The sequence below is a fragment of the Hemibagrus wyckioides genome, linkage group LG02 (assembly GCF_019097595.1).
Source record: "Hemibagrus wyckioides isolate EC202008001 linkage group LG02, SWU_Hwy_1.0, whole genome shotgun sequence".
Classification (NCBI taxonomy): Eukaryota; Metazoa; Chordata; class Actinopteri; order Siluriformes; family Bagridae; genus Hemibagrus; species Hemibagrus wyckioides.
Window position 1 is genome coordinate 10,121,428 of NC_080711.1, and position 14,869 is coordinate 10,136,296.

A 14,869-nucleotide genomic window follows, 5' to 3' on the forward strand; every position below is an offset into this window, starting at 1 on the left:
GACTCTGCAGAAAGTTGGCGACCTCTTCACACTATGCGCCTCAGCATCCGCTGACCCCGCTCCGTCAGTTTACGTGGCCTACCACTTCGTGGCTGAGTTGCTGTCGTTCCCAAACACTTCCACGTTCTTACAATACAGCTGACAGTTGACTGTGGAATATTTAGGAGCAAGGAAATTTCACGACTGGATTTGTTGCACAGGTGGCATCCTATCACAGTTCCACGCTGGAATTCACTGAGCTCCTGAGAGCGACCCATTCTTTCACAAATGTTTGTAAAAACAGTCTGCATGCCTAGGTGATTGATTTTATACACCTGTGGCCATGGAAGTGATTGGAACACCTGATTCTGATTATTTGGATGGGTGAGCGAATACTTTTGGCAATATAGTGTATATATGAGAGAATGAATTGATACATTGGTATATCTCATTCTGTACTCTCACTGGTCACTTAAATAGGAACAGAACCAGATCTTAGGTTCACTGGAGCCTATCCTAGCACACATAGGGTAAAAGATAGGGGTACACCCTGGACAGGTTGCCAGTCCATCACAGGGCCACCCATATAGATAGACAGCCACACACTCACTCCTGTGGCCAATTTAGAATTACCAATCGACATAATGTACATGATTTTGGTCTGTGGGAGGAAACCAGAGTAACATGCAAGCTCCACACAGAAAGGCCCTTGCCCGTTCAAACCTTCTTGCTGTGAGGCAACAGTGCTAACCACTAAGCCCTGTTTATCAACATTTATATTTTAATTTATGTGGTTATATTTTAATCCACTTTCCCCCAAATCAGTGCAGCAAAAAAGGCTAGAATGGGTATAATCACATTTGAAACTCATTTCTTTTCCAGTGCAGATGATCTTAACGTTTAGATACTATTAAAAAATTCAGCCAGGGCTAATTAATGCAGGTCTATTTATTTCACATAAAAAATAATAATTGCTTTTCATTTTGTTTCGGCTGTATTAAGGGTCAACATTTTTGTTATATAATGCTAAAAGAATTGAAATACAAGGTTAGTGTATCTTAATGTGAATTATTATGTGCTATGAAATTGCTTTGCCTTAATGATTTGTGTATAAACAGACTTCATCACTAGGAGGCAGCACACATCAGTTTATGTTTATCATTACCTATTCAAAAAATAAGGGCTCATGTATGGTTATCTGACTATATAAATGTTTTTTAGATTCCTCCTAAAGTGGTTTTATTTGTAATTCTCTGAAATAAAACCCCTCTGTTGTAGGTTTGTGCATGGTGTCATTGAAGGTTTCACAAAGCGACAAACCAAAGAAACCTTACAGGTTCTAGTTTTAACCTGTTTTTTCCCCCAACAATGCAGAAATGTCTGTGGTCTAAATGTCAACCACATGACAAAACAATTCATGAAACCTGGAAATAGAATAATTCTCATGTCCAGTTTGAACATACAGTTCATTCAACTATTGTTATCTTGCTCGTATGACATCAGATCTATTTCCTAGAATCTGTTTAATTCAGTCACACCTTCTGCTTAACTCATGAGCAGCTCTGTTACACTCACATGGTCCTTGCTCATCAGTTATTGGCTAACAGAGATGTGAAGCAGACACTAGCACTGACCAATAGGAAGAGCCTGTAAAAAGTTGGTTATGAGGGCAGATTGACCCACTTCTGTTTTCCACGTGTGAGGAGGGAAAGCCTCTTCACTTACCCTGTCATATTTGCTCTGTTTCTGTGTAGTTTCTGAGAAGGGCTGGAGGGCATTTGGGCTTTAGTAAGCCTTACATAAGGTTTGACATAAAACAAAACAAAGTTAAAGTGGGTGATTGGTCTTAGGTCTTAGTAATCTAAATCAAAATGCGTAAATATTACATTTAATTGTAAATGTAGAATTACTATTAGCCTTATAGTCTTACTGGAGGCTACCAACTGCCTTAAACCAGGGAAGTTAACAAACTAAATCAGTAAGCCAGGCTTATTTCAACACTTTATATACTGCACTCTGTTACTATATCTTTTTAACAGGATAACAGTGCCTTGGTCAGTTCTATTGGACAAGCCAAATGAAGTCAAATGGCTTAGCAGAGATAGAAAACTACACTGTAATTACTACTCACCGTCCACTTTATTAGGAACCGTTGTAAACCTGCACATTCATGCATTTATCATGATCAACCTCTCATGGCAGCAGCACAAGGCAAGAATATTATGAATGTTCACATCACTGTGAACTGGCATGGTTGTTAGGTGTCAGATTGGCTGGTGTGAGTATTTCAGAAACTGCAGATCTCCTGGGAATTTCATCATACAACAATCTCTAGAGTTTACACAGAACAATGCAACAAACCAATTAAATATATTATTGTTTTTGTTTTTTGTTTTTTTGCATTGTGGCATCCTTTGATATTCAATGTTTTTAAAAAAAATATATTTTTAACTATTGCAGTGTTTATATGTATTATGCCTTTAAATGCTATTGGAGTGATCTCCTGACCTACATGAACACCCTTTCATGGTGTAATTGAAAGCTGAAGATTCTTTTTCCTTTAAGTACAGTATAGGTCAGTGCTATTTCAGTTAAATTGTTAGTTTTACAAACAGAATGTGTAACGCTTAATAGTCAAGGATTAGGACATAAGTCAGTTGACTTATACTGTATCTCTAACATTAAATATGTCTTTATAATAGTGTATTAACACATGACGTGACCATCTTATGAGTACATTAAGGTAGTGTTCATGTATTTATAGAGGAAGCAACACATGGACCCAGTTGTTCTCCTTCTGATACTAGGAGTTAACTTGTAATAAAATGTAATAACACTATGTAATAATATTTTTTGTATTATTTGTATTTTCATTATAGAAAATGGCTATTATTCTCATCATATTTGGTTTAGGTATTTTGAAAGTTACCTTCATTTCTTTACGAAAATGGACACTTCGTGTTTAATTTTTAATTTACGTTTTTTTCCCCTGAAGACACGAAATGTGCCAGGTTTCACACTGATAAATGTCAAAACTTCAGTGTCCACAAAAGCAAAGTTTGAGAGGATTCATAGCCATTTTCTACACTTGAAGCATAAGCAGTTAGGAAATAACACCTACTACCCAGGAACAAAGACTGTTACGTAGTGTAATCAAAGAAGAACAGAACATACACATACACAAAATGTTTCAGAGTAAGTCTTTATGCTGTAAATGAGATCTGACTACACTTTTACATTTCTGTCACATATATGTATGTATATATATATATATATATATATATATATATATATATATATATATATATATAACTTTGTATTGAGCAGTTACACTTTACAAAAAATATATCTATGTGTACAATATATACATTTTGGAACATTTTGAATAAGTATAGATTTATATTTACACATTTTTACAAAGTGACAAGCAGTGGTGGGATGAGGTCCCTTGCATGACTTGTTTTTTCTATGATCTGGTTCATTTTTTTAACATGGGATGTGATGTGTCTTGAAGCCTCTTTGCAGAACTCAATTCACACTGCACTAACACAGTATTGTTCTGTTCTGCCTCTATTCTCCTTTGTCCCAGCTTACAGTCCTCAGGCATCAGGCTGGTATTAGGAAGAAAAGTGTCATGATCCATCAGTAGTATTTAAAAAACTGCTAAGAACCTGTCTGTAAGTAGGGACTGTACAATACGAACACCCTGCTATATATATTAAACAGAGATAAAAGCAAGAATGTAATGGAATACAGATTGCATGTTAATTCCTTCATCTTCAGTAACTACTTTATCTTGGTCAAGGTTGCAGAGGATCAGGAGCCCATCCTGGGAATGCTGAACATGAGGCAGGAACACACCTTGGATGGGATGTCCATCTATCCAAGGGCACCATTTACACACATTCACGCTTAGAGTGAATTTTGAAGAGTGAATTATCCTGTCAGCATGTTTTTGGGAGGTAGGAGGAAACCTACATGGACATGCAAAACTTCACACGGACAGTAAACTGAGTTCTGAATCAAACCGGCTGTGATGTGACAATGCTACCACCCAATTTCATATTAGATGTAAACTGGGACCTTTGAGTCCATGCCATATTATGTCCTTATTAAGTTCATTAGTTACAGTACCTGAATTTTAATTTGATGTGATGCACAGAAACTTAAAAATATGGCCATGTCACCATTCTGATACATTTACTGCATCATTTCACACCTGTTAACATTGTTCAAGTCTTTGAGCACCATCAGAGCCAAGCATTTGCTGGTGGAGCAACAATGGTAAATTTAAAGCCGTCAATTAAACCCTCCATTGGAAACCACTCCCATAGACCTTGCTGGCTTGTAGTAACAGCTACCAAAGGCTTCTCATGCATCGATACGGAAAGAGAGAAGCTTTTCAGAGTGCATGTTGTTAAGTGTGCGCAGATCTGGCAGTTTGAGCAGCAGCTTGGTGAAACGAGAGACGTCACCAGGGGCGTTCTTGCTGACTAATGTACGAAGGGCTTTAATCAGGCTGTCTTGGAGCATCTCCACAGACTTCACATTTTCTAGACCAGAGCGATCTGAACAATGAGACAGAAAAAAAAAAATCAGAATAATATTTGCAGATTTCATACATCATTACTACTTCTGACATTTAATTATCTATGAAACTGCTGATATAAAAAGCACATTTTTATATAATGATTGTTCATTGACAAAAAGGTGACCAACATGAAAACTAAAAAGATTCTAACCTGTAGAAACCAGCACCACAGCAGTAAAAAGACCCAGTTCCTCTGCAGAGAGTTCTAGTGCACTGAGTTTCTCACTGAAGTCGAACATTGTTCCCAACAGGGCTCCCATTCCCATGTTCTTCAGTGCTTCAAGGCTGTAGGTGGTGCCAGAAATAAATGTGACAGTCTTCTCCTTGACATTGAACAATGATGCAAAACGTACCATCAGCACCTGAGGACAGAACCAAGGAGGGAAACAAACAAGGTCAGTCAATGCTAAGGGTGGACAACTGTAATTATATCAATGAGAATATGCATATCAATCATCAGTATATGTCTTAAAATTCATTCTGTCAATTCACAACAAAATAGAAAGTAACTAATTAATATATTTGTAATGAACTACTTCTCATGCAAAGTCACTTTCTGTATATAGTACTTATTTCATTTATTCTAGTTTGTTCTAAAATCGTGCACGCATTTCGTATCTGTGTATCTGTTTGCACCTGGCACCAAGACAAATTCCTAGTACTGTAAAGGGCTCTTTGTTAACCCTTCGCTGTATCTGGCAATAAACCTTTTTCTGATTCTGGTTCTGTGCTTAATAATTCCCATGATAACGGAAATTGATAGCTCTAAGTCCAACAAAGTCATGGATAAACCAGAACTGCAACATCATAAAACTGTAGTTCACACCTGGTAAATGTCAGGGATAATACTTAACAGTCTCTCCTACATAAAGATCTGGGTTTCACAGCATGGACCTTATATAAGCATGTTTATATAGTGTATGGTTCATGGACAGTGAGTTATGTAAACTGCTGCCCTGCCTCTCTCACGCGATCGTAGGTTTACTGACATTGAACCGGAGGAATAACTGTTTCAGGGGTGCCTTCATTATAAAATCATTACATATCCAATTTATATGACAGTGCAACAAAACTCCACAGAGAGATAATAACGGCACTAGGACACGAGGCTAAAATGCTCCCTAGATTTAGCAAGATTGACAGAAGGGACACACGCAGTTAGAATAATCCTAGAGCTAAAGAAAACACTGCTGCCTTGGGAACACCAGGCAAACCAGACATTTGCTATACCGGACACAAAATGTACAGATAGGAGGAACTAGTCTCAGCCTCAGACATTCTGCCCTCAGGAAAAAGAGCACCTGATATCTTTTGTACACTTTTATGGCCATGACCTTCATGTTAAAAGTTGCAGACTCTCTCTAGGCTTCTGTACACTAGTCTTACCAGGAAAGCAAGCTGTTGATGACAGCGACATAAATGAGCATTTCAAGCAAGATATGTTCAATGGTGTCAGTTAAGTTAACGAAAATTTTTAATGTTGTGTTGAGGAGTTTTGTGTGAATCACAGAGTAAACAAGATAATTCTGTGTGTTTATATAAGCTATAGGAAAAAGCGTGTGGTTAAACATTTGTCTAACAGTCTCTCTTTTTAAAAGTAGCTGCATTTTTGATGAATCATAGTAGACTATCTAGTGAAGCTAAAGGGTCTGGCTTTCAAGACTAATAACGACATGACTAATTGATCTTACTCTTCCAACCTTGACATTTTCATGAATTTTTCTGTCTTCTTTCTATTTTGAGTATTTCTGCTATTTAACATATAGCTTCTTCTTATAACACAGCATATTTTGTACGTTTAATTTAATATTAAATCAACAGATGGTCAAGAGCTTACCTCAAAGGTACCTGCTTTCAGCAAGGTGATCTGATCGTTTTGGGACAGAGAGCTGAAACCTGGGATATGCTTGGCAAATTCCACCACCTCCCGTACAGCTGGTGTGAAGCTCAGCGAGAAATCCTCCCAAATCTCTTGCGGTGTCTTGTTTGGATCTGTCTGAGGGTGCATGTTCATTGGACAAGCCTAGAAATGATAAAGAGAAAAGAATTTGGAAAATATTTTAGTTTGTAGGTTAGTTTTTGTTGTAGCAGTGAGAAAGTTGGTCCTGTGTACAGTTAGTTAGGATCTCGTTAGCTAGGATCACTAAACAGTTTAGTAATCATCTATGGTGAGTTCTATTAGTCTCTATTAAAAAGTGTCTACTTTTTAACCAGCCCAAATAACTGCAGACTCACCAGCAGAATGTCCTTGCGGTTCTTCTTCCATGGGCAGTTTTGCACCGGGATGTCGTTGCTGTTCCCTGTACCTTGCTGAGCCCCATACCAGCTAATTTGTTGGCCATTGTTTAGTTGTGGCAGCCTCTGATGCTGCTGATTGGATACTGGTGAGGATTGAAGGTGTTGTTTGTTATCAGGTTGGAAACCATTGCACTGTAGACTTGCATTAGATTGATATACTGAATTGTGGCTATTCATGTTATAGCCAGAAGCAAAGCAATTACTGTTGTAGCCATCCAGATCAACCCCATTTTGGGGCTGTAGTGCTGTGCTTAGCTTATCATGAGCATAGACAAAGGTCTCACGATGAGCTTTGGTAATGGCGGTGATAGTGCTGTCCAGGCCAGGACTAGGGCACAGTGGTGGAGAGGCGGCAATCCGAGGAGGGCTCTGCGCAATTTGAGTAGAAGGCGATCCTGGAGCTGGGGGAGAGGGGGAGGGAGCTACAGGCACAGCAGAAGGCTGAGGCTGAGAAGCCACTGTCAGGCCTGGGCAGGGAGATGAAGAAGATGAGGATGATGAAGAGAATGAGGTGCTGGTTTTGAGAGTAGCCAGTTGGAATTCATTCTGCAGCTGGTTGTTCACCATGTTATTCATGGCGCTCTGCATCTCAGCTAGCATGCGCTGTTTTTCACGTTTTGGGATGCGACCAAAACGGACAGCTGTAATTGTAAGAGAACAGAAACGTTATTTGAGATTGTGTTTTTTTTTTTATTTCTTTTTTTTTATATATACATTGTCAGTGGAACTCACCATCACGAGACATGCCAACAGACAAACACTTCTTGAAACGACACTGCTGACACCGGTTTCGGTTAATCCTCATAATAGTACAGGTTTCATTCTTCAGGCACTTTTTATACTGGATGTTCTGCTGGATGCTCCGGCGGAAGAACCCCTGCCAAATGTGAAAAGAATAATGTTGCTGTTTTTAAATTTTTAAATCTGAATGTAATCTTCCAAGTGGACAGTCAAAATAACAATAATAAGATTATTACCTTGCAGCCTTCACAGGCATGAACACCATAATGAAAGCCTGATGCCACATCTCCACAGACTTTGCAGAGTAACACCATTCCATTTAGCTCTTTATAAAAAAAAAAAAAAAAAAAAACAGAATGATATCAGTCTCAGTTACTAATGAATCATTAATTATGGCACTGAACATGAGGCTAGGTTACTCACTTGTAAGAGTAGCAACTGATTTGTTTGGTGAGTTGTATGTGATGCTGCTTTCATCACGCCCCCTTGGGGATCCTCCTGAGCTCGATGAGCTCCCATCTTCACCACATGCTGAACTGCTGGAGCTACTGCTGCTGGTGTACATACGTGAAGAATCATGGGAACCATTAGGGGAAGGTGGGAAAGATGACCCCAAGCATGGCTGTGTCAGTGACTGCAGACTGCTGTTGGAATTCTCGCTGAACATGGATACCGGGCTGATGCGGTTAGGGGAGCCTCCACATGATCCGATGTAAGAGATTACTCCTCCTAGTGAACGGAAGAGTGGAAATACACTTCAGACCTATGGGAACAATTTGCCTCTGCATTTCCCCCATAAAAAAGGAAGAAGGCTGACAACACAAAATAACTATGTACAGTAATATCACGTTGTACAAGGGTTATGTTTGTGTTTGCAGCTGGGACAGCTGTGTCCAGCCATGTGGTAAAGCTTGTATGTCATGCTGCTGCTTCATTTCAAGCTGATGCAGATCTGTCTGTAATAATACTGCTCATGCACCATGATGACAGCAGAAGTTAAATTACTCTTAAGAGGGTGCAAGCAAGACGGGGAAATCCCATGGAACAAATTTACAGATATATTTCCTCTACCACTGAGTAAATCCCAGTGATCAGCTTTAAGAATAAAGATTAGCCTTTTTTCTCCTACATGTGAACACCTATACAAGTACATTTCCAGTGTTCACACTTTCTTGAAAGACGTGTTCTTCCTCCAACTCTCCGCTCCCATTCTTCATCAGTCTATTATTTTAGACTTTATTTATTTCAGTTTTTCTATTATTGCTTAGAAATAATTAAAATGTTTTTTTCCCCTACCCTATTAAAACTTTTAAAGAATTTTTAAATCCTGTTTAACCTGGGTATGACACGGATACAGTATTCTCTCCAAGAGGCCAAATATCTCCACAGATTACATAACTATTGTACACCAGAACAAAATGTCAAAGGGTCACTGTGTCAGGTGGAACACATCAGCAACACGTGCAGTCGCATGTGCCGGCCCAAATCCCGCCCTCTCTTTAGTCTCTTAACTTTTAACAGTCTCGCTATTAATGGCGTCGAATACAAGAAATAACAAAATAAAAACGTGAAAGTATAACGCCTTAACGGAGCGACACTTCAGGTAAAAAAACAAAAAAACAAAAACCATGGCCATGGCCTCAACGCGCATGCGTGTAATGTTCCGAGCGCATCTCCTAGCACGCCGCCGTGCCACGTGCGCCTCTCAAACACAAGGCTCCATAATGAGACTGAATCATCTGATGTGGATCCGCCTTCCAAATAATAGCCCTGAGTGGCATCATTCTAAGCAAATAACCTATCTTCACTAACTTCGAATCTCAGATGTATTCAATATTATTTGGTTTAATACGTGGATGCGTTATGAAAAGCACAATGTTATGATATGATATATACTTTTTTTAATAAAAGGAAATCTCTTTTTCTATATGTAATAAATGTTACTATATTTTTGTGTATGTTACCAAATAAAACAAAACAAAACAACAAAACATTTTGCCTGCCAGTTATATACACACACATACATAACATATATATATATATATATATATATATATATATATATATATATATATATATATATATATATATTATATGTACCCAAGTCAAAACAAGGTGGGGAGGGAAAAAAAGGCTGTTACGTTCTCTTGGATCGCTACCATGCCCTACTTTTTAAAACTAACGTGGGTTATGATGTGCAGACCGCATCCCTGTGTTCAGTCTGGAAATGCCCAATTAGAGCGCGCGCATGGCTCACGTGGCTACTTCACAGTAGGCCTGGCTCATCGGAGAGATTATGTAATGAGCGCCAGCGCGCCAATGGTTGAAGCAGGAGAGGCTGGACTGAAAACAAAGCGCACATGGCGGTGCATGTGAATACATTCGGACACGCGTTGCTGCCTGCACCGCAACGGTGGCTGTACACCTGACTTCTCTGTCCTGACCTATTTCCCTAAACACATCGAGAGCAGTGTCTTGCCGCGTGATGAGACCATTGTCTTACCGCTGTTTACGTTTATTAGGGCTAATATGCATTAATCCACAAAAATGAATAATCTCAAGGCTAATTCTCACGGTTTCCCCTTTATCATCACGTTCTGCATATACTACGGCTCAGGAGTCGTAGATTTAAGCTGTTTATTTATTAAACAAATCATTTAGAGATGCATTTCCTCACACCGTCTACTATATTAATAAAGCATATTTATTTAAAAATCCAATCAAATGTCCAGTGGCTCATCCCTGATCATAATATATTCCATTATTCCAATATTCCATTATAACGTCTAGCAAACAATACAAACACATCTAAAAAAAAAACACACACACACACACACATTCGCAAACAGCAAAATGCGAGCTTTAATCTCGGACTATTTCTTACCGGTGTTGTTGTTCGAGTCCATTCTGTGCATCAGTCATACAGGTGTCGAAATGAAAAGTAAAATCTAAACAAACTCTATTCGGAAACGCTTTTTTAAGCAAAGCTAACACTCGTATACTTCGGAGAAAACGCGGAGAGCGCGTGCTGTCGCTTGTTTCAGCCGACAGAATTTTTCCATTCAGACTCTGTTGAGATGTTGAGACGCACTGATGTGCCGGGTTTGTTGTCTGCGCGCAAGAGAAAGCTCGTGAGACTCCAGTGCGCGTGTGCTGTCACTCGCTCGCAGTGTGTCGCTATGAAGCGCTCGTTCCGGACGCCCGTTTTTGCTGATGCTGGCGCACCTAAATCGCACGAGGCGCAAAATGTGTCCATGTGACGAGCTGAAGAGCCTCGTGGCCCAGTGACACACTTTCAGAGCACTTAACAAAAAGTCTTTGGGTCTTCAACTGAGGGATTTCTACTTCATGGGTATATCCAAAACCATATTGCATTGACTCACTGATCATTTAATGATATGCACATATGTGGATGACTTGGAAACAATGAAGAACTGCATTTGTTTCCTATGCACAGTTTATCATCCACCACCCTGTACTCCATACATCAGTGGAATCTGAAGAATATAGAATCACCTCTGTCTCTTAGCCCAGGACCATTCTGGTACTGGGACACACCTAAACTAATATAGAAGAACATTAACTCCTTTCTAACCTATAAAGTGTCTTAGCTTTACTGAGCCTATTGAAGACTGTTTACATCATCTGGTTGGTACAGTGTAGAGTTAGATACCGAAGCTATTGTCCTTTACCTTTCATCACTGGACAGTTTATGACAACAGTAATGTTGATGACTGGAGTGCAATGCACTACTACACTACACTACAATGCATAGCAGTATCACTTCTGTGTTAAGAATGGCCTCTTTTGTTTGAATGTCAGGCAAGAGGGAAGTGGACTAATTATGTAATAGATGGCATAATGATTTTTAGAACTGTAAGGTATTTTTCTGACATGTCCAGAGTTTTACACCTGGAATAATAAGATGGTCATGACCACATGAAGGCATGATACTGCCAGTTTATTTGACGAATATTTATGTTTTTACTCAGCCTACAATGTTTTTACTAATATATTCATAGAAAAGTAAACCAAATAAACATCATCAACCACTAAAATTCTGTGTAAGGTCATCCAAGCAGGTAAAATGTCTTGCACTGAAAGTCGGCAGTGTCCTGACTAATTTTATATCAGAGTTGTGGCGACAACATAATCCTTTAGTTTATACTGATTGAAAACATCTGATAATTTGATTTCGCCAGTGTTCCGCTAATGAAATTCAAAAGGCATTATTATATATATAGATTTTATTACTGACAAATGACTTTAGCAGAAGCAGAGGATCGACACAGAATTCCCTTAAATAGTTTTAGATACATACATTCATAACATTACATACTTTCCATATTTCCAGCAAGGTATATTCTACATCTGTGTGAAAGGTATTTTAATGCAAGCTATTAGAGACCATACAAACATGTCCTAAATGCACTTCCTAATCTCGAATTTCACAGTTTATATATATTTATTTTTGATATGACCTTCTATTGAATTGTTTAAATATCTTGGTAGGCTCCGGCCACTATTTTGCTGTTTTAATCTGGCTTTTCTTAAAATAAAACCTTGTGAAAACAGAAACAAAATAGGCTGAGAACAAGTTGTCACTGTGGAATACAAAAAATCTCCAAAAGTACTGGTTGTCCATTTCAAGCCTTTTACTTTTAGCCTATGCCCTTTTATTCTATTTAATTTTAGTTTTGCAAATATGAATGCAGACTGTAAAGGTTAGGGTGTAAAAATACTCTCTTTGTTGCTCAAGAGAGGCACAACCAGTACATGGTACAATCAGCTTAACTTAATATGATGTAGGCTTTCTTCCTAAAATAAGGTCCCACTGAGCATATGCCCTAAATAGCAGTGTCTACTAAGACTGTCTCACTCTGTTCACTGCTGTTGTCCTCTTTTTGGCATCAGTACATGTCCAGGATCTGTCCTTGTTCAAAAAATAGCAGGTCTTGCAGCAAAAATGTCTGTAAATGTTAATTCCCTGGGACTGCAAAAACAAAAAAGAAAAAAAGAAACAATAATTGTCAGAAATGTCAGCCTTCAGAAATGTCAACTAAATACCAGGAATTAACATTAAGTTAAACAAAGAGGATTGATCTTATATTTTCTATACCTTTATATATTAAATATATTATTACTATTATATTATTATAATAAATTATAATATTATTATATTAATTATTATATTATTATTATTATAAATATATTTCTATATTTTTAATCTGTTTTTAAAGGCAGATTAGACCACTTCAAAATACTTTAGTGCCGGTCACCAAAATTGTATTTTAATGCGCTAATATAGCAGTTTTATTTTATTAAAATAACTTGAGATACAGTGCAGATACAGTTCAAGAGCTTCAGTTAAGGTACACATTAAACATCAGAATAAAGAAAGCATGTGATCTCTGTGACTTTTACCATGGCATGAATGTTAATACCAAATGGGCTGCTTTAAGTATTTCAGAAACTGCTGATCTCTTGGGATTTTAACACACAACAGTCTAAAGCTTGTCTCATGGTGCAAAAAAACAATGTGTGAGAGACAGTAATGTGGGTGGAAATACCTTGTTGGTATCAGAGCGGTCAGAGAAATATGGGCAGATTGTTTTGAGTTGACAGGAAGGATAGAGTAACTCAAATAATCAACTGTGGAGAGCAGAAAAGCATCTCAGTATGTCCAAAATATTGAACCTTGAAGTGGGTGGACTACATCAGGAGAAGACTACACTGGGTTCCACTCCATACTAACTTCTAGTTCATACCAGTCCAGTCATTCTCCTCTCTCGTTAACAAGATGTTTCAGCCCACAAACCGTCCACTCACAGGATATTTTTGATTTTCACTTTCTGTGTAAACTCTAGAAAGTGTTGTATGTGCAAATCCCAGAAGATGAGCAGAGTTTTTGTGCACTGTTTTCATGCAGTGAATTGATGAACTGTGTATCAGATCATGTAAGAAAATTCCTTCTGACCTAAACATTGGAGGTTTTCTGACCAGATCCTGACATATGACTTGTACATTCTTCTTACAAGTTCTTCCTTGGCTTCAGTGGATAATCTCACCTGGATACTGCAGATTTGGACCTAAGTCTTTGGTGATAATTCCTGTCAGTAAAAGCACTATACAAATGAAAACGAACTGAACTGAATTGAATTAGACCATCAGCCACAACTTTTTTATCAAGAAATATTTTATGCACTTGTTATTGACAGTTGCAGCAACCCTCAGACAGGGTTTTGTGTACACAAGTACACAATGTAGTTTAATCATTCTAGGAAATGTTCTGCATTTTCTGAACACAAATGTTTGTTGAACCATGCGATTAGCTGAGTTAATATTAACTCCTCAGCAGTTAATATTATCTCTGCTGCAGTCACACTACACGTGTTTATGTTTTTTTTTCCTAGAAAGAAATTCTTGAAAAGCACAAGCAGTCTTAATGATGTGACTATATTCCAGATTCAAGTTTTTATTTCACATACATACACGGTTATATACAGCATATAACTTGCAGTGAAATGTATATCTAACACCCTATCAGGTGTGAAACTGATTTCTTTATTCCTCATAGCATTCTGAGATGGCAAACAAGTTGTTTTCTAGGTGTGTGTGTGTTTGTGTGGGTGGTTCTTTGAGGATAAGCCCTACATTTCTCCTCACATTTTCAGACACGTTATGTAATTATATCCAGCAAGAGGCGCATGAGTCTTTCTGGAAAAAAAAAAAAAAAGTCAGATAATACAGGCTTTAGCCTGCTTTTCTGGGAAATCCCTACTGTAAAGAGGCGTAGCGTCTTTAATGGATAAGCTACACTCTTAAAAGCTGTCCTGCCTTATCATACAGAGCGACGTGGAAATGAACAATGACCATTGCATAATAATAATAATAATAATAATAATAATAATAATAATAATAATAATAATAATAAAAATAATGTGTGCTCTGTATCTAGGACCTTCCTCTGACTATTAACGTATTAATTAATGCTATACCTACACCTAATCCTATACCCTTAACCCTCTGTTAGGGTTTTTTCCAAGTTTGTGTGTTTTCCTTGTGTACACCATAAAAATGTCGCCAGAACGTCACAGTCGTTGATATTCCTATAACTCTGGACACATTTGGTCCACGCCAAAATATAAAAGTATGCCCACACGCGCACACACACACACACACACACACACACAGAATATGATGTTACAGAGGAAATTATGCAAACTCATCTATGACCTGTTCATAGTGCACGCGCCAGTC

At 38.1% G+C, this 14,869-nt stretch overlaps 1 protein-coding gene across 1 annotated transcript; it reads right to left on the minus strand.

The window, feature by feature from the left end:
- Positions 1 to 3,278: 3,278 nt before the first annotated feature.
- nr1d1 (nuclear receptor subfamily 1, group d, member 1) lies at positions 3,279 to 10,841 on the minus strand. The gene is made up of 8 exons (XM_058418160.1): positions 10,494 to 10,841; positions 8,033 to 8,338; positions 7,846 to 7,934; positions 7,601 to 7,745; positions 6,806 to 7,509; positions 6,408 to 6,593; positions 4,722 to 4,932; positions 3,279 to 4,547 (listed from the first exon to the last, which is right to left on the minus strand). Exons 1-8 carry the CDS (start codon positions 10,522 to 10,524, stop codon positions 4,351 to 4,353), a joined length of 1,869 nt encoding a protein of 622 aa, XP_058274143.1. The 5' UTR covers positions 10,525 to 10,841; the 3' UTR covers positions 3,279 to 4,350.
- Between the last annotated feature and the right edge of the window lie 4,028 nt (positions 10,842 to 14,869).

Bases quoted from the DNA above. Each gene is read 5' to 3' on its own strand.
- nr1d1 (XM_058418160.1), bottom strand. From the start codon at position 10,524: ATGCACAGAATGGACTCGAACAACAACACCG. The intron at 7,746-7,845 runs GTAATAATCTTA...CACATTTGGCAG, and splicing joins ATGCCTGTGAAGGCTGCAAG to GGGTTCTTCCGCCGGAGCAT. The intron at 7,510-7,600 runs GTGAGTTCCACT...TTACAATTACAG, and splicing joins TGTTGGCATGTCTCGTGATG to CTGTCCGTTTTGGTCGCATC.